This window comes from Phoxinus phoxinus (genome assembly GCF_949152265.1).
Source record: "Phoxinus phoxinus genome assembly, chromosome: 2".
NCBI classification, from domain to species: Eukaryota; Metazoa; Chordata; class Actinopteri; order Cypriniformes; family Leuciscidae; genus Phoxinus; species Phoxinus phoxinus.
The window spans coordinates 7015545-7037641 of record NC_136877.1 but is presented as its reverse complement, the minus strand read 5'-3'; the positions used below and the strand labels follow the sequence as shown (position 1 = coordinate 7037641).

The following is a 22097-nucleotide window of genomic DNA, read 5'->3' as shown; positions in this document are numbered from 1 at the left end:
TCAGCGTATTAGAATGATTTCTGAAGAATCATGTGACAAGTTAAGTAACAATATTTCACACTATTACTGTTTTTACTGTATCAAATGAATGTAGCAGGGGTGAGAATCAGAGACTTCTTTCAAAAATGTTACAAATCTTACCAACCCTAAACTTTTGACCGGTAGTGTATACAGTAAATAATTAATAGTATTTGGCAGTTCTCGTCCTGGATGCTGATTGGTCGAAGTAACAGCTGATGATTTAAAACCACGTCACTGTGCAACACCCACAGAGGTCAAGCGTATTTCACAGCGAGAACTAGCTCTTCTAGCATAAAGATGGCAAAATTCCCTTAACATTTTTTTATTTTTTTTTATATATATATATATATATATATATATATATATATATATATATATATTTTCAGGCACATTGTTAGTACAGTCACAGTTAAAGGAGCCTCACGCGCTGTATTATCACCGTGTGAAATACTTACATCAAAGAAAGCCTTTTCACTGATGTGTTTGGGGGCTCCTATGGTTGGTGTGGCGATCAGGACAGACTCCACTTCAGCCAGGTCGATATGTCCACGACAGTTTGTGTCCTCATCCGTCTCATAATACCTCAGCTATAGAGACAGACGTTTAAAATACAGAAATACTAGCATGAGTTGAGGTAAAGTGTAATCAACCACTCACCTGATGTTTTGTTATGTCCAGAACAAACCACCTAGCTTTCCACGCCTTAAGTAACGCCCCTCGCTTGTACAGAATTCCTTCAAATGATCTGTATAAACAAATAATTGATAGCTTGTTTGCTTTGTCCATGAAGTTAGTTGAAGCGGTATCGACGGTGTCGTCTGTCATTGTTACCTATTGTCTTCATTCTTCGGGGTAAACTGATTGTAGAGTGTGGCTGCTCTGCGGTTAACACCATTGACTGCAGTGGGGCTGCTGTCCTCTCCGAGGCCGCTGTCGGGGAGGTGGAGCATGGAGCGGCGCTGATAGGCCTGCAGGTTGGAAGTGGGGACCAGGCCAGAGATGGACACTGACTCTTTCCGCAGCTGTGAGATTAAATGCACAACAGGTGAGTGAAGGAGATCTGAAGACAGACACTGCTACTTGTTCACTGCTTTGGTGCTTTTTAACCCTCAGGTTGCGTTCAAAAAACCCTATAACACTTGTGATGTTCCCGGTCAAAAATGACCGGCCTATAACAAATAGCTTATAAATCACTTGTCATGCTATATTATCACCCAATATTGGATTCAATCTTTTCGTCAACTTGTTCTCTTTCAATTAGAACTGGTTTTATATTTCTGTTTGCATCTGATTAATTGTAGGCCTCATTTATCTGAGAGTAGGTATCTTTTTTTAAAGTAAAAAAAAGCATTATTTATGAATATTTTTGGAAATATGAAAAAAAATTGCACTGTTGATCACACTAGTCTACTTTAATGTTTTACCAGGAAGTTTGTTTTGAAATGCTTTTATTTTGTAAAAAAATGGCACAGTCATACTTGTAGTCAAAATTTTCTTTGACCCGAACGCAACCTGAGGGTTACAGGGGACATATCATGAAAACCTGACTTTTTCAGTGTTTAAGTGCTATAATCGGGTATATATATAATATATTATATAAATGTGAAAAGTGAAACCCAGTAACTTTGTTTTGGTCAAAGTAAAAAAATAAGCGGATCAGATTTCGCTCCCCTTCTGACCTAGGAAGAGGGTCTTTATTATAATATTCCCGCCCCTTAATCTGCACAGCGCCGTCATTTGGTTTTCGACAACAGTGTAACCAGCTCGAACTCAATGGCAAAAGTTCAAGCAAAGCATGCAAACTGTTCTGTCGTTGCTGCACAGACGAGCACAGAACACTATTTGAGAACTGTCAACTTGTGTAAAAGTTAAACATGACAGTACATGCAAGTCGATGAGATGAATCAATGCAACTCCACAACAACATCCGTGTATCCACTAACCATTCAGAAACGTCCAGGTGCGTCTAAAAGTTGCAACCTCTTCCTGAGTCTCTCTGTGAGGCTGCACTACGCTACTGGTTATTTCTGAGATTTTGGATGAGTGAGATTCAGGTGTTTTGTTATCGTTTGTATATGAAGCTTGTGTAAAGGATCGGCCGTCTTCTGAACGGATGCTGGGAGCAGGAGCTCATTTGCATTTAAAGGGACACACACAAAAACGGCGCGTTTTTGCTCAATTCCCCAAAAGGGGCAAATTTGATAAGCTATAATAAATTATCTGGAGGGTATTTTGAGCTGAAATTTCACAGACACATTGTGGGGACCATAGATTTATATTGCATCTTGTGAAAAGGGGCATAATATGTCACCCCTTTAAAGCCTGTTTCACACTGCATTAAAGCTCCAGCGTCAATGGAGAAATGTTAATATGGCTGTGTAATAATACATGTTGCTTTTGTGTGTGATGTGAAACAGGCCGAATACTGTGTACATGCACATTTACAATATACTATATGGAAAACTAAACAGGTAAGATGACGTGTGAAGGAAAGTGGAACAAAAAATAGATGAAAATGGGTCACCTATAAATAGGTGGCAGTACTCACATTGCCCTCCATCTTGAGGTCTTCCTGGATGCTGTCTAGCAGCTTCTCCAGCGTGGTGTGCCAGGGCTCAGACTGCTGTCCCAGCTCTCCCTCCAGCCTCTCAATGTCCTGCAACCACACAAGTACATTTTAAGGCTTCCTGTCTTACAGGTTCCTTTGATCAAGCCCTATTCAGATGGGATTAGTTTAATACGGAGAGGTGGGGTAAAGTCATTATTACCAGAGCTTTTCAGCGATTTTAGTCCCGTCCGAATGTGCCATCTCCGTAATCATTACGGAAAATGTATATGACAATATTACAACGACTTTTACCTTTATAAAAAGGTCTGGAAAATTACCTCAGGTAATGCTTATCCCGTGCAAATAGACCAGCTGTAAATATGTACGTAAATATTCTGTCATTTCCTTCTTAAAAGTAGTTTTCCACGTTTTTTTTAAAATTATGGAGGCGTTTGAAAAAGCATTAAGTTGCGTTCTAGGCGGTGGAACAAGTCTGTGGCAAAACTTGAGTGTTTTCCGCATACCATTCAGATTTAATGCACCTTCTGTTAGCTTTAGGTAAGTGCCTGTTACCAACAGAATCCAATCTGAATGAAATGAATTTAATTAATAAATCGTTCGACCGGATATATACATATATAAAGTTATATGTCTGCACAAATGATATCAGGAAGCAACTTAATACACACATGATGACAGGAAGGTGACGGCGGTGCGCAAATCGAGTTACCCCTCTCACTTTTGGTAGTTTTACTGAGATTTCTTATCCCGTGCAAATTGGCCATTAATATTTCAGACGTCCTGTAGTAAAATTACTACCCGTCCAAATGGGGTTTAAGAAATCTTTGGTTCCTGCTAATGTCTGACCCTTAAGCTTTTGTCCTCAAGCAAAAGCAGACGCTACATTTTGCTGGTTGCTTGCTTCCTATTTCTTTGGATTTATGGCAGGAAGCATCGAAAACTCTGGACTAAATCCTGATCTTCACAGGTATCAAACATGGATGAGAGCCTTATTGTGGTTTGAAAAGTTCAGAATTGCTGATAAATCCACAAAAAGCATGGCATAAAAATACAAAGTATGTGTTTTTAGTTGTACATTTTCAGCTGTGCGGTAAGTGTTAGAGACCATACAAACAGAGGAAACATCCCTTCACTCTTCTGATTGGCTGTGATTTTGAGATTTTGGCCCTGATGAAGAGAAAGTAAAAATGGACAAAGACATATGGACTCACCGCCAATAGTTTGGAGATGGCATCAGGCTGTGCGCGGCTGACACTGCTGTAACAGGGCCAGACGATCCTCCTCTTGGTGGTGGCGATGGTGTCCGAGTCTACCGAGCTCTGTGAGCGCACTGCGAGCATACACCAGTCATAAGACGGGCCTGTGGACAGCGTCTCCCCGGTGTAGAACTCCCATGTTGTCAGATTGGGAATCGAAATCAATGGTTTCAACACCGGCTAAGAAAAAAAGGACAGAAACCATTGTTTACTGGATATTTCAGTTTTGGCATTATATAAAGACGCTGTAAGTGATGTTAGTCGCTGTGTGTCAGAATTAGTCACCTTTCCAAAACCTTGCCCTATCTTTACATGCACTCATTTTCATCAATCGGAAAGAATCCAATCCGATATCAGATTCTGAAATTTCAGTGTATTTGAACACTAAGTCCTGGTTTCACAGACAGGGCTCATATTAAGCCTGGATTAGGTTTTAGTTCAATTAGGACATTTAAGTAACTTATATATCCGCCTTAGAAAAAAAACATTACTGGTGTGCATCTTGAGACAAAACAATGGCATTGACATATTTTAAGATTTGGATCACATCTTAAACATGCATTTTAGTCTGGGACTAGACTCGAGCCTTGTCTATTTAAGCCAAATGCGATAAATAGAGATACTACAAGCATAATTGCCATTTTTGCCTTGATGACATGTTTGAAAAGAAAGCTTACATATTTCAGAAGAGCTTTTTAAGCGAATATGCAGTGAAAATTCAGTGTCTTTCACTGATATTGACGTAAGACGTGAGGTATAAATAAATGTTCATCACTGTATTGTGCAAGTGCACAAGGCATGTTTGAATCATTTGATCTACTTTTTTATTCGGATTGAGCTCAATCTGATCGACTGAAGTGTTTACATGAAGGCTTTCCAGGCTTTGAGCCATCAATACGATTATAAACAGATAATTTGCTATTGACATTCAGGACATTTCAGGACTGAGAATTCAATGATATATACAAGTATTAGGTAATGGAGCATTATTTTGATTGTCATTCCAAAGCAAAATAACCTTTAACTTAGAAGCATGATACTTGTTATTTCTCAACCTTAAAGAAATCTTGTTTAAGTTTCAAGATTATACATGTTGTGCAGCCCCATTTACAGTGTTTGGTTGTAAAAAGGGAAAGAAATAAGAAACAGGCCACAGGGTCCTTTGCTCTCACTAAACTTCCTCAAATATGTTTTTGTTTGGGTTATGGGTGACTATGGATGAACTGATTCACCCATTTTGAAACGATGTCAGGAATGCCTGCCAATAAGAAGATCCCTGTGTGAAAAACAACCTTTACTCACAGCCTGGATTTGAGCATTCTAACTTTTTTTTTTTTTTTACAGACCGTGACCACCTGATTCAGATGAAACAAGACTGCTTTATAAGGTCAAAGATGCTGTTTTGCAATTGTGGGGAACTATTCTTCACTGTGAATGTGATCTGGCAATAGACGACAACATATTTGGGACCGGTCACCAACATAACCTCTAAGCAGAGTGCTCTAGGGTAACAGCCATTATAGCTGTCTGGTGCTTCGACACACACCCAGATAGACTCTTTACCTCTGTCTCTGATGGGCTGTACAGGTAGTTGAAGAAGAGAGGGCTCTTGCGGTGCATTCTGTTGATACAGTCCCAGATACAGATTCCTCTCTTGGACTGCTTTTCTCCTTTGTCCTCAAACAATGTGCCTTTATTGAGGAGACACAAAGGAGCACTTGTTAATCACACATTACCCAGAGTAATGTGATCAGGTGTGAAACAAAATATCAGAAGTCAAGTCTGATAAGATTAGCAGCACTTAAAAGAAGTGCTTCCAAAGGTCATCAAGGCTGTTGCAGGTAGGTAAAACTTTTCTGAGCACGATTGCACATGTCTGTTGTAATACTATACTGACATTTAAATCCATGTTTATTTCAAGAACACATCTGAAAAACATTTGCACAATAATGTAATTATGACAATAATAAAAATAGTTGTGCTACACACCGTGCTCCAGGCGCTCGTAGTCCGAGTCCAGAAGGAAGTTTTTGAAGCGACTGGAGATGTAGTGGTATGCCAGAAACTTCAGGTAGTATTGATTAAATTCAAACTCAAGGGGGTACTGGTTATGAACCTGGAATAAGAAAGTCAACGTGTCATATTGGAGGAGCTTTTTGGCCTCATTTCACGGCCACGGTGATTCAACAAATATGAGTAGGACACCACTGAGACTGCGGTTCAAGAAAATGATAAGTAAACGCCCAGGAAATTATTAGTCAAAGAGATTTTAAAAAGTACCAAAATAACAGCAACAGGAGGGACATAATGTGATAATGTGCTGCCAGCAGGATCTAGACAGAAGAGCTTGCGAATTTCTCACACTCCGGGCCACCTGGACTTCCTGGCAAAAACAACAGCTGCTTCTAAGATGATACACTTCTATTTTCAGATGCATTCGCTATATTTCTGTGGTTTGTGACATTGGAGGACCTCCGCTGGGTCATTGAAGTGCTCTACGCCTTGATTTCATCACACATGCCTAAAAACAATGCATGTCTGTAAAACCATGGGAGTGGTGCGCATGTCTCCAGAGGGAGAAAAACTTTTCCGGCCCTTTACTTATTCTAATGTAGCACAGACTTAACAGAATCCCCAAAATTGCTGTTTTCCGCCGTTTGTGCTAAATGTGCGGATGTTGGGAGGTGATGGTGAAACACTCAAGCAAGTAAAATGCTGGCTGCAGGTTGAAACACCATCTGTGTATGATCATTTCAAAGGGGGTGGAGGGTCGGAAGATGGGCCGAACAAGCATCTCGGTCTAAATTACTTGCCCACCATGGGGATTGCAAAAGGAAAGCTAGAGCATGCATTCTGACAGCTGAGTGCTTCTCATCCTCCTCCTCCTGGCTGGACGCTGCAGGAATGCTGTGAGCTCATGGACGAAGCATGGTGAGAACAAGAAAGGGGTGTGTGTGAAAGATGGAGCAATTGTTCATTTGTTTTTTAGCTGAAACTTACTCAAAATTAACATAGACGGTCCCATTTGGTGCAACCTGGGGTTAAGGTGTCTTGCTCAAGTACACAATGGTCATGGGGTTCATGAGTCACTACATCTGTTGTTTGAATCTACAGCCTTCGGGTTTTCCAGCCCAGATCTTTAACCACTACGATTCCACTACCCCCAGATGATAGAAGACATTAGAAGATCGCTTGTTCAACGATCAACAAGATCTCATCGCCATTATTTCCTTGAGCAAGAGACATAACCCCGGGCAGCTTTGGATAAAGGTGTCTGCTACATGACTGCTTATAAGGCCAACTTGCCTGATGGACACAGTCAAGAAACTGGAGGAAGATGGGAGTAAAGCCGCTGCCCTGGCTGCTGGGGGTCAGGGTGCCACGTTGGCTGAATTTGTGGCCAAAAGACAGCCACTCTTTCTCCAAAAGCACCTGAAAGCCCTCTAGGGTCCTGTAGAATGGATCACTGAGCACCTGCGTGAGGGAAACCACCTACAGAAACATTGGGAGAGGAAGAGATGAAAATAACCATGAGTTGCAAACAGGGTCCAACGCTTGCTACGTGCCCAATGCAAGTAAATATTGGCCCTATTGGACCTGACCCTTGCTGACCCAATGTAAGTATCAGAGACTGTCTCAACTTGCACATCCTGACAGCTTTAACCTGAAAACAAAATGTACCATCAGTACCAGAACTCTATGTGGCAGCCTCGTTACATGTGCAATATTATGAACACTAAGGGCCGGATTTATTAAACAGGGAAAATTAGTTGTGAGTGGAAAGTTCTGACGACGCGCAAATTAAAGAACACAGATGCAGCCGGATCATTTTCATAATGAATAACGCAATATACCAAGAGCAGCACAAATTAGAGTCCGGTTTAAAGACATGCTTTTTGGGGGCGGTAAAACCAGTAAATTGACTAACGCAAACCTTAGTAAATTGTGTTGCGTGATTCATTTAAATACTCTCCTCCCATAAATTTTGCATCTGAAAGGGAAATTCCTAAAAATGCATATGCAATAAGGTCAGCCGCAAAAATAACCCTGTCCATGCCTTATCAGTGCTAATTTGTTTACGGAGTGTCTTTAGTAAATCCTGAGAGTAGTTGTTTAACGCCAAAAAAGGGTTTGCGCTGACGCAAGCTGTTAGTAAATCTGACTTCACATTTTTGTGACAGGTGCTGTTTCCCAGAGATTGGCTAATCTGGAGTGACACAATGGCCTGCACTGTTTGTCAGAAGAATTTAAAGTCGGCATGAAATCAAAATGTACCCTATTTACTTAGTGCATATTACAAGTCGAGTGGTGAACAATTAATCCATGCAAGTTAATCCACAGAAAAAACAACAACAACAACTTTGCCTTCGTAATCTTTAGCCAAAATCTGAACATTTGTTTCCCCGTCTGGAATGGCGTTCCTTCGTCAGTTTGACGGCTCGGGATTAGCATTGAGGTCTGCTGAAATCAAGCCCTGCCACCTATTCAGTATTCCAGAGATACGTCACAGTACTCTAGTAAAGACACCTGGTATACGCAGTTTTTTTTATATATCAAAAATGCTAAATGTGAATACAAAATGTCTTCCAGATGCATAATTAAATTTAAATTTCTGTTGCAGTTTCTCCTTTTAGTTACAGCAAAGCTTTAAATAGATGATTATGTTAAGCATTATCAGAACAATATCGCAAAGCAATAAGCAATATCACAAAACAACCAAGACTAAAAGCATGGCCACATGACAAAAGCATGATTTTGTTCTTCAACAGAGCCAGACATATGGAGCCTATTTAGACGAATACAGCAGAGAGAATGGCAGAATGGTCAAGAGGCAGGGAAGGTGAACAGTAATGGTCTTGTTCAGACACGTGCCGGATTCTGGCGCTGACCACAGCTACATTTTACAACCCCAGTTGACAGCCAGAGAACACAACTCATGTTTCTGATGACCGTTAACTGAAGTGGGCATGGAAAACATGAGCTGCCTTTACTGCAACAAAATAAACATCCCAGTTTCAATTGAAAATGTGTTTTTGAATAAAACGTGCTCTCCTATCCCAGTTTAATGTGCAAGACAACAATAAGGCATTTGTAGACATTCCCATTGCTCTTTTCGTTTGAGCAGACCGACATATAAATGTTTTGGGGCGACACTAACTTAAAATGATCTGTTTCTCGGTAAATCAGTGTTTTTTTTTTAACAATCAAAAGATAATGGAAGAGCATTTGGAATCCTGTTTGGAAACATTAATTTGTAAGTTACATTTATATTTGAATCCGATAACAGTCAAAGACAAGGCAAGCACACAACACACTGCAGTCTCTCTTCATGAATCCGGACTGGTGTCGACACCGGGCGTGCCGCAACAGCTTGAGGCTGTATACTGGATGCGACCAAGTGAACGATGCAAAACCAGTTGTCCTTTGTGTCAGAATTTGCGCGAGTGCAAACGGCATCAGTTTACTGTCTAGTTTATGTCATGTCATTGATCGAAGACAGCATCACTGATTATAATCTGTTCTATTTGCTTTTGTCATGTTGCAACGCTCACATCTGGTATAGACACGTTGTTTTGGTACTAGTTGTGACGTTTGAAGTAGATTCATTGGCCCTCATTTATGAAAAGTGTGTACACCAAATTTCCAGCGTACACCCAAAACCACAGTGACTTTGCGATTTATCAATATGGACGTTGGCGTACGGCACGCTCAAATCCTACGCCAGCTCAGGAGGTGGTGTACATGTACGCACGTTTTCAGTTAGTGCTGAAATGCGCAGAAAAACAATTCCTAACACCACAAAACGCACTGACAAACTAAAGATATGATATATTATGACCCACTGTAAAAAAACAACAACATAGAAATTATAAACTTCAGTGTTTATTTTTGTGAGTTAAGCCCGGCAGGTGCGCACGGACTGGGTTCAGTAATGAAAGGCTTTCAATGACCAAAAAATAATTCAGACTGACAAAATAATAAAAATGACATTCTTCTTCTTTTAAATAATAATACAAATAATAATAATAACAACGACATTCTTCTTCTAAATAACAATAAGCGTCATTAATAATCAAAATCATAATACTAATAAGAAGAATATTACAAATTGTCATGCAATTATTCACATCATCTTCACTATTGTACACCCCATTACATGTGACGTCATGCGAAATTCAACACGAATAGTTTCAAAACACGTGCTGTAAAATAATGCATTGTGATAGGTAATTTGCTCAACCAACCAGCGATTTAAACTGGATTTCCACCGGAGAAGTTTCTCCTCTTTGCCGTCTTCCGTGTGTCCATGGCGTAAAATGAGGGCGTGGGGGAGGCGGAGACGTGAATATATAGGGGTGTGTTAATCTAATGACGATCGTTTTCAGCGGCATTTATCAAGAGGCAGGTATTGCGTACACCTGAATTTCAAAGGTACGCACAGCTTCATAAATCAGACGGTGAGAGGAGTGTAAGCATAATCTTGCGCCAACATATACGCCCGTTTCGACGCAAGATTGATAAATGAGGGCCATTGTCCTTACGTTTACCTGACACTGGCAGTCCTTACACAAACTTGCCCATGCTTAGTGCAGAATTGACATGCTTAGTTCTCAATTCTGATTCTTCAATTGCGCCATCGAGTGGTCTGTGTTTGAACGACAACAACCGCTACAACTGATAACAGACCTCTCAAGCAGGTACTGAGAAACATCCTGAGGTAATAATATGTCAAATTGATATTTTGTGTACTTATGTGGAAAGTACCCTCATAATAAGCAGGATCATTTTGCAGTGGGGTCTTGTACCACCCTGAAGATTTTTCTTTTGCATAACAATCTGCTGATTACACACTATCACTTAAGGCTCGGGTATACTTCATTTTCCACTTTCTGCTCCTTTGGCCATGAGCGCAGTAAGACGCATTCGGCACGTGCGCAATATCTAGTGGACTTTGTTTTTAAGCACTCAAGTCACTCGCACGTGCGCTATTGTATGCGCACCATCTGCGTGGACACAAAAATTAGGCTGCATGTGGAGTGTGCACGGACGTCTGAAGTATAGACCCCTTTTGTGCCGACGTCACAATTATGTCAATGCGCTAGCTGGTAGCAAACAAAGTGAAAACTGAAGGCGAACAATACAAACCAGCACAGATTTGACTACATAATAAGGAGCTTAAATTATTATTATTAAATGTCATCTTGTTGTGTGCAAGAATCGACGGAGCACAGGCTCCAATTTGAAATGTTATCATATAATGTTTTCTAAATGATTGTGATTATTTGTGAATCATCTATGATTGTTGTTTTGATTGATTGTGACTAGACTTTTTGAAGAACATGGTAGGCAGCTGGCTAGGCAGCACTACAAATCTTGTAGCCTATGTGGCCATTCAGCACATAGATGTGATAATGTGCATCTAAAGATGTGTATGCCCTCAGTTTCTCTATCGGGTAGGTGTAGAAGTCAGGCTTCTCAACCAGAGGTAGCGTTAACGTTAATCCTGTCAGATCGTCCATTCATTGACTGAGCGGAACCGTTAAAATGTACTTTTTCAAATAACAATTGCGGTCCTGGACAGTGAGTGACCTTGCACATTAAGATAAAATCAGATTTTCTCCAGTCATTGTTAAAAAACAAGCTAACATAACTTGCAAACTAACGTCAGTGAAGCGGCCAGAGGGATCTTTCTACAACCAACTAAGCTCTGCCCACAAAAAAAGTCACCATGTTTACTAACTGAAAAGGGGTCTATACTTTGGGGTTTAGCCTTGCCACACCCCCCTTTTATAACTCCGGGCCCCCCCTAGGGGATGCGCCAACCAGTTTGGGACCCACTGCTAAAGAACACGTGTGAGAGATACTCACCTGAGTGGTGATGTCCCAGCCATCCTCAAGACTAACTAGTACAGATGATCCACTGTCCAGCAACTCCACCGCAACCAGAGCCAGCTGCAGCAGCTTGTGTAGCTGTTGAACACATACAGAGTGCAAAACAACACATTCTAAGTTTAGCAATTCCTGTACATTTATTGTAATGTGATTGTGCACTGCTGACTAAGAGCTCTTGGAGTGTCTTGGCAAGGATCTTTACAGATAATATTGTTTTAGTGTCTGAGACGCAGTGGAACGTAAGGCCAAAGGGGTTTGTGAGTGCATGGCTTTTAGTGTGGTAAGCAACTTTGTTTTGCTTTAATTGTGTCATGTAATTTTCCCATCTTTGTGTTGTATAGTTTCCCAGGGGTGTCTAGTTTTGAGGAAGGAATTACCAACAGGGTCAAAGTCACTCAGGTCAACGTGTCTCTGGTTTTCTCACATTGCTATCAGTGGATTTGCCAGATATAGGCCACTCCGAGTCACAATAAGGTGAAGGTGCAGCCAGGGGTAGTTTAAATACAGAACTGGGTTCTACACAAATAATGTGTGTTAAGAGGTCATGCTAACCTGTAGCATCCATTCGCTCTCCTCCAGAGCCTTAAGGAACGAGACTTCGGTGTCAGAGGACATGGAACTGGGTGCACATGCCCTCAGAAGCTTCTTGAAGGAGCTCTTCACCTGTCTGGTGTCTGCAAACTCAACCGGCACCAGTTCACAGTTCAGTGCTGAGTCCAGTTTTAAGCCCTGCCATGAAAAAGCATTTGGATTCAAATGTTTTAATTTGTTTCGTTTAATTTCTGGAAAAATCATAGCATAAAAACAAACATTTGGATTATTTACAGACCAAATTTGTGTATCAAAAAAGCTGTTTTATTATATCCAAGACCATAAATTTGAGCAGACCAACTATTTGACCAATATGAATGAAATTAAATTTCCACTTCATACTTAGGCATCAACAAAAATTCAAAACAGACAGTTTATGTACTAAGCAGGACCAGCCAAATAACTTCCAAATAACCTCTCAGCTGATTTATTCCAAATATGTATCTTCATTTTTACATTGAAGGTTAAAGGAACACATCATCGATAAGCTAAAAAGCAGCACAAAGTTCCTTCAGGCATCCAAATGTGATATAACTTCTGCCAAAACAGACAAATTGTGTCGATAAATCAGGGCTTTTATAAACGGCTATTAAGAGGTCCTTATCTAGTCTTAAATGTATTATGCACTGGGGAGAACACTGTCAAAGTATTGCAGGGTGATATGACCTAGTACACTTCAACACAGAAACGAAAAAGCATTTTAGAAATGAATGCTTCTTTTGGCCTAGTTCTTGTAAAACGACTACGGTTTATCACCCAAGGTCAGCATCAAATCCGTAGCTTCTTCTCTCTAAGCACTGATAGTAAGTGTAACACCTTTACCCTCAAGTGAGACTTTTCACCAAAGATGTAGAGAGCGGCTTGATGCTTGAGGAGTTGGGTCTGGAGGGTCTCAATGCCTGTAGGGGGCGCCAGATCCTTGCTAGCCAACCGCGCGCCCACGTCGACAGCGGGGTGCTGCATGAATCTGCTGCTAGACCGCAAACTAGCCCACACACCTTTCAGAGAGAAGGGGTACAACAGATGTATGAACACAGGTTAGGCAGGAGTACAAAAAACCCATAATAAAAACAAACCAACGTAACGAGAATAAGATGGGATCTTCTGATGTGCTAAACGGAGCTGAGAGTACTATATTTTTAATAGGTAGCTTAAAACCATAATCAAATTAGGCAAACTCTTAAGTAAACATGTAAGGGGAAGGAGATATGTTGAAGGTGAAGTGTATATTTATATATTGGCACCCCAATACATCCACACACACTGGTCAAAAGTTTGGAATTATGATTTATTCTAATAAGCTGGTTTGTTGCTCAATTATTACTGGAGATTAATGTGATTAATTATTAATAATCATACTTGATATTATCAATGTTGAAAACAGTGTTTGTGTGTGAGAGATACACTAACACTAACGTGTTTCTTTGGAAGCACATCATCATATAGTTTACTGACCTCTCTCCTAAAATTTGTCCTGGAAAGTTCAGCTGAGAATGACTGAGTCATGAATGTTAACTGGCTTAGTAAACGGGGTCAATGCTGCTGCATTTTAGTGATGATGACTCAAGTGACCTGTCATCAGCTAAAGCACTAAGATACCAGTGAACCTCACTACAGACCTGCCAGTGCAAACTACTACAACTGATCTGTAGTTCTGTAAACCAGAAAAGTCATTGGTAGCCTAACCTCAAAGTGGTATCAATTTCAGACACTATGGATGATGGATAGAGGTAGAGAGCACAAGCATAGTAAGTTAAGTATGGGTTAGGTTAGAAAGAATGAGTAAAACAGAGAAACTATACCTTGATTGGGAATTCTTCCCTTAGCTGAAGCTTTTTGGTTTGAGTGAGTGAATAGTTTATCCCTGTACCCGAGTACTGGTAGATTAAGGGTGCAGGAGTTGGTGGTGGCACAGGGGAACAGGAAATAAAAACAGAAGACAAAATTCACACACATGCAACCATCACCCCCTCTGAAGACAGACAGGAGAGAGAAATGCTGGTTTGAGATTTGAGGTCGACCAATTTATGGAACGGCTAATGGCGGGGACACACTACATGATTTTCAAAGTTGTTGGATCGATGTTTTTCTCACACTACATGACAGTCAAGGGTGCCAATAAGTTTCTTTTGTGCACATTACACAACATTTTAATAGGAAGAATCGCCAACAACTCTGTCTGGTCTACAAACTAAGTTTTACAACCAAACAAACACGAGAAGTGATATTGACCGGCATTGGCTCACGTGAACGCTCACCAATTTGCCTCCAATTGTTGGCGATTTCTACAAAACTGTTGGGAACTGAAAATCATGTAATGTGTACCCAGCATAACTCTGACATTAATCATTTATGGCGAGCAATCGCTGATTTATGAATTGCTTTTATTGGTTTCAGTACTCATCTTTTTAATATATATTATTGGGATTTCTGGTTTCACTATAGACTGCACACAGGATTTCATAAAAGCTATGTGAAAATCTGCTTTTTGACCCCATAAAAATGATTGCATCGGCAAAATACAATATTGGTCAACCTCAGATCTAAGATCACCTGAAGAATCATGTGAAGTATGCAAAGATGAGGCATCAATGAAGACAATAAGATGGCTGAAGGTTTACATGAATGACAGGAATTATATCAATGAGATGAATTTATGAAGAATAGAAGGGAAAAAAAAGGAAAAATAGAAAATGTATATATTGAAAACTAGATTTTTACATTTTCTAAAGAAAATGTAAGTGGTGCTTGGCCATACAAAACAAAGACAAGTCATTTAACTCGGCTGCCATCTTTTAAACACTTCTATGCATGCAAGTAGACTGATCACCAAGCTTACGATTAAATTTCATAGAATACAACAACTGTCTCATAAATGTTGTTTCTAAATGCTCGAATCATGACAAAAACCCCCCGCATTTTTTCAGGCTGGACCAGCTAATGCACATGCGCAGTCCTAAGCGCGCCTCTCAGAACACTTACTGTCTCTATATGAGCCAGAGTTTCTAACGGCAGCTGCAGTGATGCGAAGACTTTACCAATCAGCGATTGGCTCTTTTCTTTAGGAGGCGGGACTTATTTCTCCATATTGCGCATTGCACTTTCTCCCATTCATAGTAATACGAGTGCACTGTCTGTCTGTATATGAAGTCTTTGATACAAAACTAGCGCTTAGAATGCTAAGGTGCTGTGGGTGGCCAGGGCATTGCTGTGGTTCATTGGGTATTCTTGGTGGTTATTTACTGGCAAAGTCAAAATAACCCACCCTCCAGTTTCTAAAGTGCATGTCTCGCCATTAAGTCACAAGATTTGAGATATCGATCATGTGGCACTTGCTACATACAAGGTGCTGAATGAATCAGACCAGTTGATGCTTTCACCATTACCAATAAAAAGAAATACCAAAAAACGAGGAAGTGAAAAATCAGTTCCACATTTCTGTGAAAAACACATGATGGGAAATGTCTTAGCTTGCACCTGCTTGAATATATTTGGCTGTGGTGAGACAAGAGACCCATCTGATTTCAGTGCATAACAGCAAAAAAATGAGTCTTCAAGAGCAGCTGCTATCTATAACCCAGATTTTGAGAAATATGACGAGAAACATCATGGAGTTCAAATTGAGCCATCAGTTGAGACTTACATCTTATACACAGTCTCTGTTAAAATCATGAGCTCTTTTCCAAGAACTCGACGCATCATGACCTGACATAAAATGATTTATGCTAAGACTTGAAGTTCAGAACAAGACATAACTGAATATTGTGTCCTCATTTACCCATACTCATGTTGTTCCAAATTCTTGTGATTTTCTTTCTTCAGACTTTCACATGGGTTTGGAAAGAAATTAGTGTGAATAAATGACATAATAAAAAAAAAAAAAGTAATGTCCCTTAACATAAAATTCTCACTCACTCACTCACTCACTCACTCACTCACTCACTGTTTGGTAATGGGAGAAGATGTAAATATCTCACTCACTCACTCACTCACTCACTCACTCACTCACTCACTCACTCACTCACTCACTCACTCACTCACTCACTCACTCACTCACTCACTCACTCACTCACTCACTCACTCACTCACTCACTGTTTGGTAATGGGAGAAGATGTAAATATCTCACTCACTTCACTCACTCACTCACTCACTCACTCACTCACTCACTCACTCACTCACTCACTCACTCACTCACTCACTCACTCACTCACTCACTCACTCACTCACTCACTCACTCACTCACTCACTGTTTGGTAATGGGAGAAGATGTAAATATCTGTACAGGTGTTTCTAACCACCACTCTAAATAAGACATGATCACAGCAAAGACCTTCCACCTTTATGCTTGTAATATAATTAAAATTTTCTGTGCAGATATTGGCCTTACTGGGAAGGTGAATACTTCTGAACAATCATTCACAATGGGCGTTCTGAATGTGGCTAAGTGTCTGCATGGCTTGCTTTTTGGATTTAATGAAATTCTCTGTACTTTGGCGGATTGTGGCAAGTTACAAATATCTGCAAGTTCAGCAGAACCATTACCGCAAAAAATTAAAGAGCGGGCCAAAGTCAAAGCAGCATGATTGTGTGTATGTGTGTGGGAAGAGTTGTGGTCTGTGACAGAACACAGATAATGAGATATCAAGACAGAAGACAGTTAACTAAAGATATCAGATGAAGGAATGGGGAATTTGTTTCATGCTAAATATCACCTTGGAGTCGATGGAAATGAAGAATGAGGCCAACTCACCTCCTCTGGTGAAGCTATTGGTGAAAGAAATGTCCAAATGGACAGGGGCCATCTTTGATACTCTTGTTGCCCTTCTTTCGCTTGCTAAACAGATAAAGATAGACAGTCACACACCATGCATCACGTACAAACATGAGCAAACAAGACATCACATCCCTTTCCAAACCCTAGTGAGCTGCTAACTGTCAAATACCAACATAGATAGCATCCTAACATTCAGTAATGGATTGAAACATTGAGCTGAAAATGCTCTTCATGGGTCACTCAATTATCACGCCGTCATTCACAATTTTTTTCTAACCAGCATAGCAATATATAAAACATTCGAATGTTAGGTAAAGCAACGATGCAAGGCATTCTGGGATTTGCTTGACTTGCTGTTGGAAAAGCATTTATGTTTTGAACAAGGCTATGATGCCTAAATGCTTTCTAGGTAGGCAGCTCACTAGGTTTGGGAAAATAACACATCCCAGCGGTCACTGGATGTCACTGTAACGTCAAAAAGCCGTTGAACTCCAATTTTGGGCGGATGTAAAAGTTGACAATCAAAATCGAATGTTGGCTTGATGTCAGCCCTCCAACATTGGAGAGATGTTGACTTGTGGTTACTCAATACCAAAACTTATAACCAACAAAATATCAAAGTGTAATGATGTTATAATTGACTTTGACCAAATGTTGATTTAATGTTGGCTGAGACATTTAGAAGCTGTTGGATTTTGGTGGCAATGAACTATCAATGTCGAATGATGTTATAATTTTGTGTTGTGTGTATGTTCACATTATGACATTTTAGCAGATTGTTTCACGTCAATATGACGTTGGCATGAGTTGTTTGGAAGACATTGAATATAAAAACAAGGAAAAAATATAAATCTCAGCCGACATCAGTATTCTATGACAAATTTACATTGGTTACTGTAGTGGAATTAGTTACTGGTAGATACTGGTTGTTGTAGTTAGTAAACATGTCAACAGAACTTTGAAACCCTCTTTTTCAGGCCATAACAGAGGTGGATTAGTACGGATCCGTCTAGCTTATGGATGCTGATGTGACTTCGTGACTTTTGCCTTAGAAAAAAACATTACTGGTGTTCATCTTGAGACAAAACAATGGCACTGACATATTTTAAGATATGTCAGTGCAAGTTGCTTTCAGTCCAAACAGTTCAAACATGAATTTTAGTCTTGGACTAGCTTAAGCCATGTCTGTGAAACCGGGGATAAGTGTTTTGAAGACAACACTGCTCAGTCAGATTCGGGTTCAGTCTCGTCGCAACCAATCCCACTACACTTCTGAATCTCATTCTGAGTATCAAGACTGAAGGTCTGTTTTGAATTGAGAGGACTTGAAGCTGCCATGCAGCACTATCATCAGATAAGACTAAGATGAGCCATTTACTGGTGAGAGGAGGCTGCCTTTTACCCAGCAGGTGGGGATAAATGAAAAAGGAATGGTGGCGACAGAGCATAGCTGACGGGGCAGGATCTGTGTGGTCTGAGCCATCTGCATTACGGCTGTGGAGAGCAGTGAGTGCAAGGAGAGAGATGGATGGGAGGTGACCTCGTCATGTCCTGCTCTCCTTACATAACCACACAATTGTGCTCCAGTTCCTTTGGAGATCAGCCCAAAACATAAATAACATTTTGTGCAACCAAGAGGAAACCAGGAGGAGATAAGAGCCTTGAAGAACACATAAAGGGGCAAAAACAAGTCTACACAAGGAATTGAAGAATCAGGCGTTAAGTGGAGGATGCACCTGATATCTTTGCAGTACCTGGGGACAAGCCGATGAGGGAACGGTTGGTGAGGGTGTTGCTGCCGTGGGGTTTGAAGTAGATGGGGATGGAGCTGAGGATGGCCTGCAGGTATTTCTCCTGTTCCAGACTGCTGGAGGTCTCTGAGGAAGCCGGAGCTGGTAACAGCAAGAGAGCGTTATTAGAACAGTTGTTTCTGTCTTGACAACTTCTTATTATTCTCACATACTGTAGCCAGACCTTTGAATAGATCAGTGGTTCTCAACCAGGGGGCCAGATAAAATTTCCAAGAGGACCACAAGATAACTTAAAATTATGTCATTATATAAAAAAATAAAAACAAACCAAAAATCATGTAAACTGAAATCATATTTTCTTTTCCCCCTATTATTTGTTTTGAAGAACACACAGAATCACAAAACAAATCGTATTTACTTTAATCTAATCAACAATCCCAGTTTCTGTTAATAACATTGTTGAAAACAAGCATCATTGGCATAATTACAGCAGAAATATCTTATGGGACCAATATGAAGACATTTTAAAATTGCATTGGATAATGGGGGCCTTTGGTCAAAAAGGGTCACCGGACTAAATAGCCAAAGGTCTGGTCCACATTGCAGCTTATTCTGGCCAAGAACCACCTACGACAGGAAGACTCTGAATCAGACATTGAAAAAGTGACCCACCACAGTTTGTTTTCTTTATTATGTTCTGTTTGGGGTGGGTTTTCAAAAAATAATAGACAGCCATGAAAATATTGAACTAATGCTGTGGTAGTTTGTGTGAAAAACATGGCTACCGTTGTCAAATCCAGTGATTATATCATCCTCAAAATTGCTTGTTGTATCAATTTGGTACCTTGTAAACAAAAACCCTGTGTTCTCATAGTCACCAAAGTTGCATAACGTCATCAAATCAAGATTAGTGCTTGCCAGAACAATGAATCACTTTCCAGTGATGTGTGCAGCATGCATTAGACAGTCAGTGAACAGACATGTCGTCTAGGGCTGAGAATTACCTTTCATCAAAATAATAATCTTGTTTTAGTCAGAGCAAATATTTACACCCCTAGTTGTAAAACACTGTAAAACTTCCCGAAGACTGCTTGGTGAACATACCTGCTGAGGAAGGGTTCTGAGACTTGAAAAGCCCAACAACACTCTTGCTATGAAAACCTCCCGAACGAAGTAAAATCGCTTTGGTGCGAGGGTGTTTCCAACACAACACTGGCAGACGGTTGTGCCGGTAGCAGCGGGACACCTTATGGAGACTGCTGTCCTGCACGGTGTGAGGCACCACCAGGAGACCAGGGTAACTGCAAACCACACCATTTAGAGAAGAACTCATGATTCAACAGTAATAGCTAAGAAAATACTTCTTCGTAAAATAAAAATGGTATAACAATTTCTGTCATTGTTTTTTATACTGCACTCTGTTCCAAAACCTTGTGAGCTACCCACCTAGACAAGTCACAATGAAGTGGAAGTATCAACAGATCTTTTCTTACGTATTGTGATGTACATCTGTATGAAAGCTTGTTCCCGCCACGGAATAAAACAATTGAAAAGATAATTGCAACTTTTTATCTCGCAATTCTGACTTTTCTCCGAATTTTAAGATATAAACTTGCAATTGTGAGTTTATATCATGCAATTCTGAGGAAAAAAAAGCTAGTTTATATCTCGCAAGTTTACGACTCCGACTGTGAATGTCAGTTGAGTCTCACTGTTTCTACAGTTGCTGTCTATGTAGGCGGTAGACAGCATGGCTGCTCACCAGGTTTTCGAACAAAGTCTAGGTGTTGGGTTGCTTCTTGCCTGCGACATAATGAGTAGAGCCTGTTGACTGCCGTAACGCGGAACTGCTCTCCACTTTTAGACCGTGTGGAACTAATGGTACCCAGGCCCAGCCTCTGGTAGTCACGAAAACAGGCTCGCTCCACTAACTGCTCCATAGTGGACTTCTCTGAGGCCTTCAGTGTGCTGCTGGAGGGCGGCTCTCCATCATCTGAGACTGAAACACATCAAACAAGTGAAGGACCATGACTGCTGACACAGCATAATTTGGTAACACTGACTACTTCTAAAGCATGTCCATTTAAACTTTTACTAATACATGTAAAAAAAAAAAAGTTGTATCTGTTAATATTATTTATTAAACCTGAGCTGGGTAACACTTTATTTTACAGTGTCCTTGTTACACGTTACATGTACTTACCATAGTAATAGCAGTAAATTATGCATAATTACATGCAACCAAACCCTAATCCAACCTTAAGTACCAATAGTAAGTACATGATGTTGATTAATATTACACATGTAACAATGGCACCTTAAAATAAAGTGTAACCTAAATGTATTACTCGCTGTTATTTAATGTTAGTTAAAGCATTAACAAACTAATGGGACCCTATTGTAAAGTGTTACCAAAATTATTCTTTGTGAACTATACTCACTGGAGATGTCATCATCCTCATGCCACGTCATGCGATTGTCCTTCTCGTTTTTCTTAAGAGTGGATTGTCGGCCCATTGTGATCTTGCTGGCCCTTTTAGCCCCTTTCACAATGGTCTTAGATAGGGTGCTACAAGAAACAAGATTTTCATTTTAAGGAACAGTCCACAATTTTTGTCATCATTTACTCACCCTCAAGTTGTTCCAAACTCTTATGAAACACAAAAGGAGAAATTAACAACATCTTGAAAAATCGTTTAAATAAATCGTTTAAATGAATGTGAATGAGCACTGGGGTAGTATATGACGTGTGCTATATTCCAATTCTGGTGAAGCCATACGATCGTTTTATGTGAAGAATAGATTTGAAAATGAAATTTAAGCTGTCATACACTGAAAATCTTGACATCCGCTCTAGCTATTAACTATTCACAAATTTGACTGATCCAGTTCTCAAGTTCAGATGATGCAGTCATAGTGTTTAATGCACATAACTTTGACAAACAGATTGGCGAGCGTGTTTACATGCACACAATAAACTGATAACAACCAAAAAAATCAGTTTATTGAAGTAACCTGATTTACCAGTTTATATGCAAATCAATAACCTGGCAATTCAAGTAAACCACATTTACAAGACCGTATTAAAAAAACACAGGTTATTCCCCGGTGGTGACGTCAAAATGTAAGCATCCACGTATTTCTATTTATTATGCGAGTTGTGAAGTAAAAAAAAAACATTAAAACCCCCAGAGTATTTAAAAATGTCAGCAGGAAACTCATTCTCCTCTCATATTTTAAA

The 22097-nt window shown here is 40.1% G+C and overlaps 1 protein-coding gene across 3 annotated transcripts in view; it reads right to left on the bottom strand.

Annotated features, from left to right (window-relative positions):
• Positions 1 to 22097, bottom strand: part of sbf2 (SET binding factor 2) — a 133539-nt gene that overhangs the window by 3540 nt on the left and 107902 nt on the right. The window contains exons 25-41 of one of the 3 annotated variants that reach the window (XM_079604907.1): positions 21298 to 21425; positions 20660 to 20855; positions 19961 to 20157; positions 18860 to 18997; positions 17082 to 17165; positions 14133 to 14207; positions 13153 to 13328; positions 12292 to 12468; positions 11716 to 11817; positions 7153 to 7338; positions 5836 to 5962; positions 5410 to 5537; positions 3802 to 4026; positions 2570 to 2677; positions 853 to 1043; positions 679 to 766; positions 477 to 608 (exon numbers count right to left, since the gene is read on the bottom strand). In XM_079604907.1, the coding sequence (XP_079461033.1) occupies positions 477 to 608; positions 679 to 766; positions 853 to 1043; positions 2570 to 2677; positions 3802 to 4026; positions 5410 to 5537; positions 5836 to 5962; positions 7153 to 7338; positions 11716 to 11817; positions 12292 to 12468; positions 13153 to 13328; positions 14133 to 14207; positions 17082 to 17165; positions 18860 to 18997; positions 19961 to 20157; positions 20660 to 20855; positions 21298 to 21425 (2458 nt within the window). The remainder of the gene's footprint in view (positions 1 to 476; positions 609 to 678; positions 767 to 852; positions 1044 to 2569; positions 2678 to 3801; positions 4027 to 5409; positions 5538 to 5835; positions 5963 to 7152; positions 7339 to 11715; positions 11818 to 12291; positions 12469 to 13152; positions 13329 to 14132; positions 14208 to 17081; positions 17166 to 18859; positions 18998 to 19960; positions 20158 to 20659; positions 20856 to 21297; positions 21426 to 22097) is intronic. The other 2 variants (XM_079604908.1, XM_079604909.1) reach the window with 2 other exon arrangements.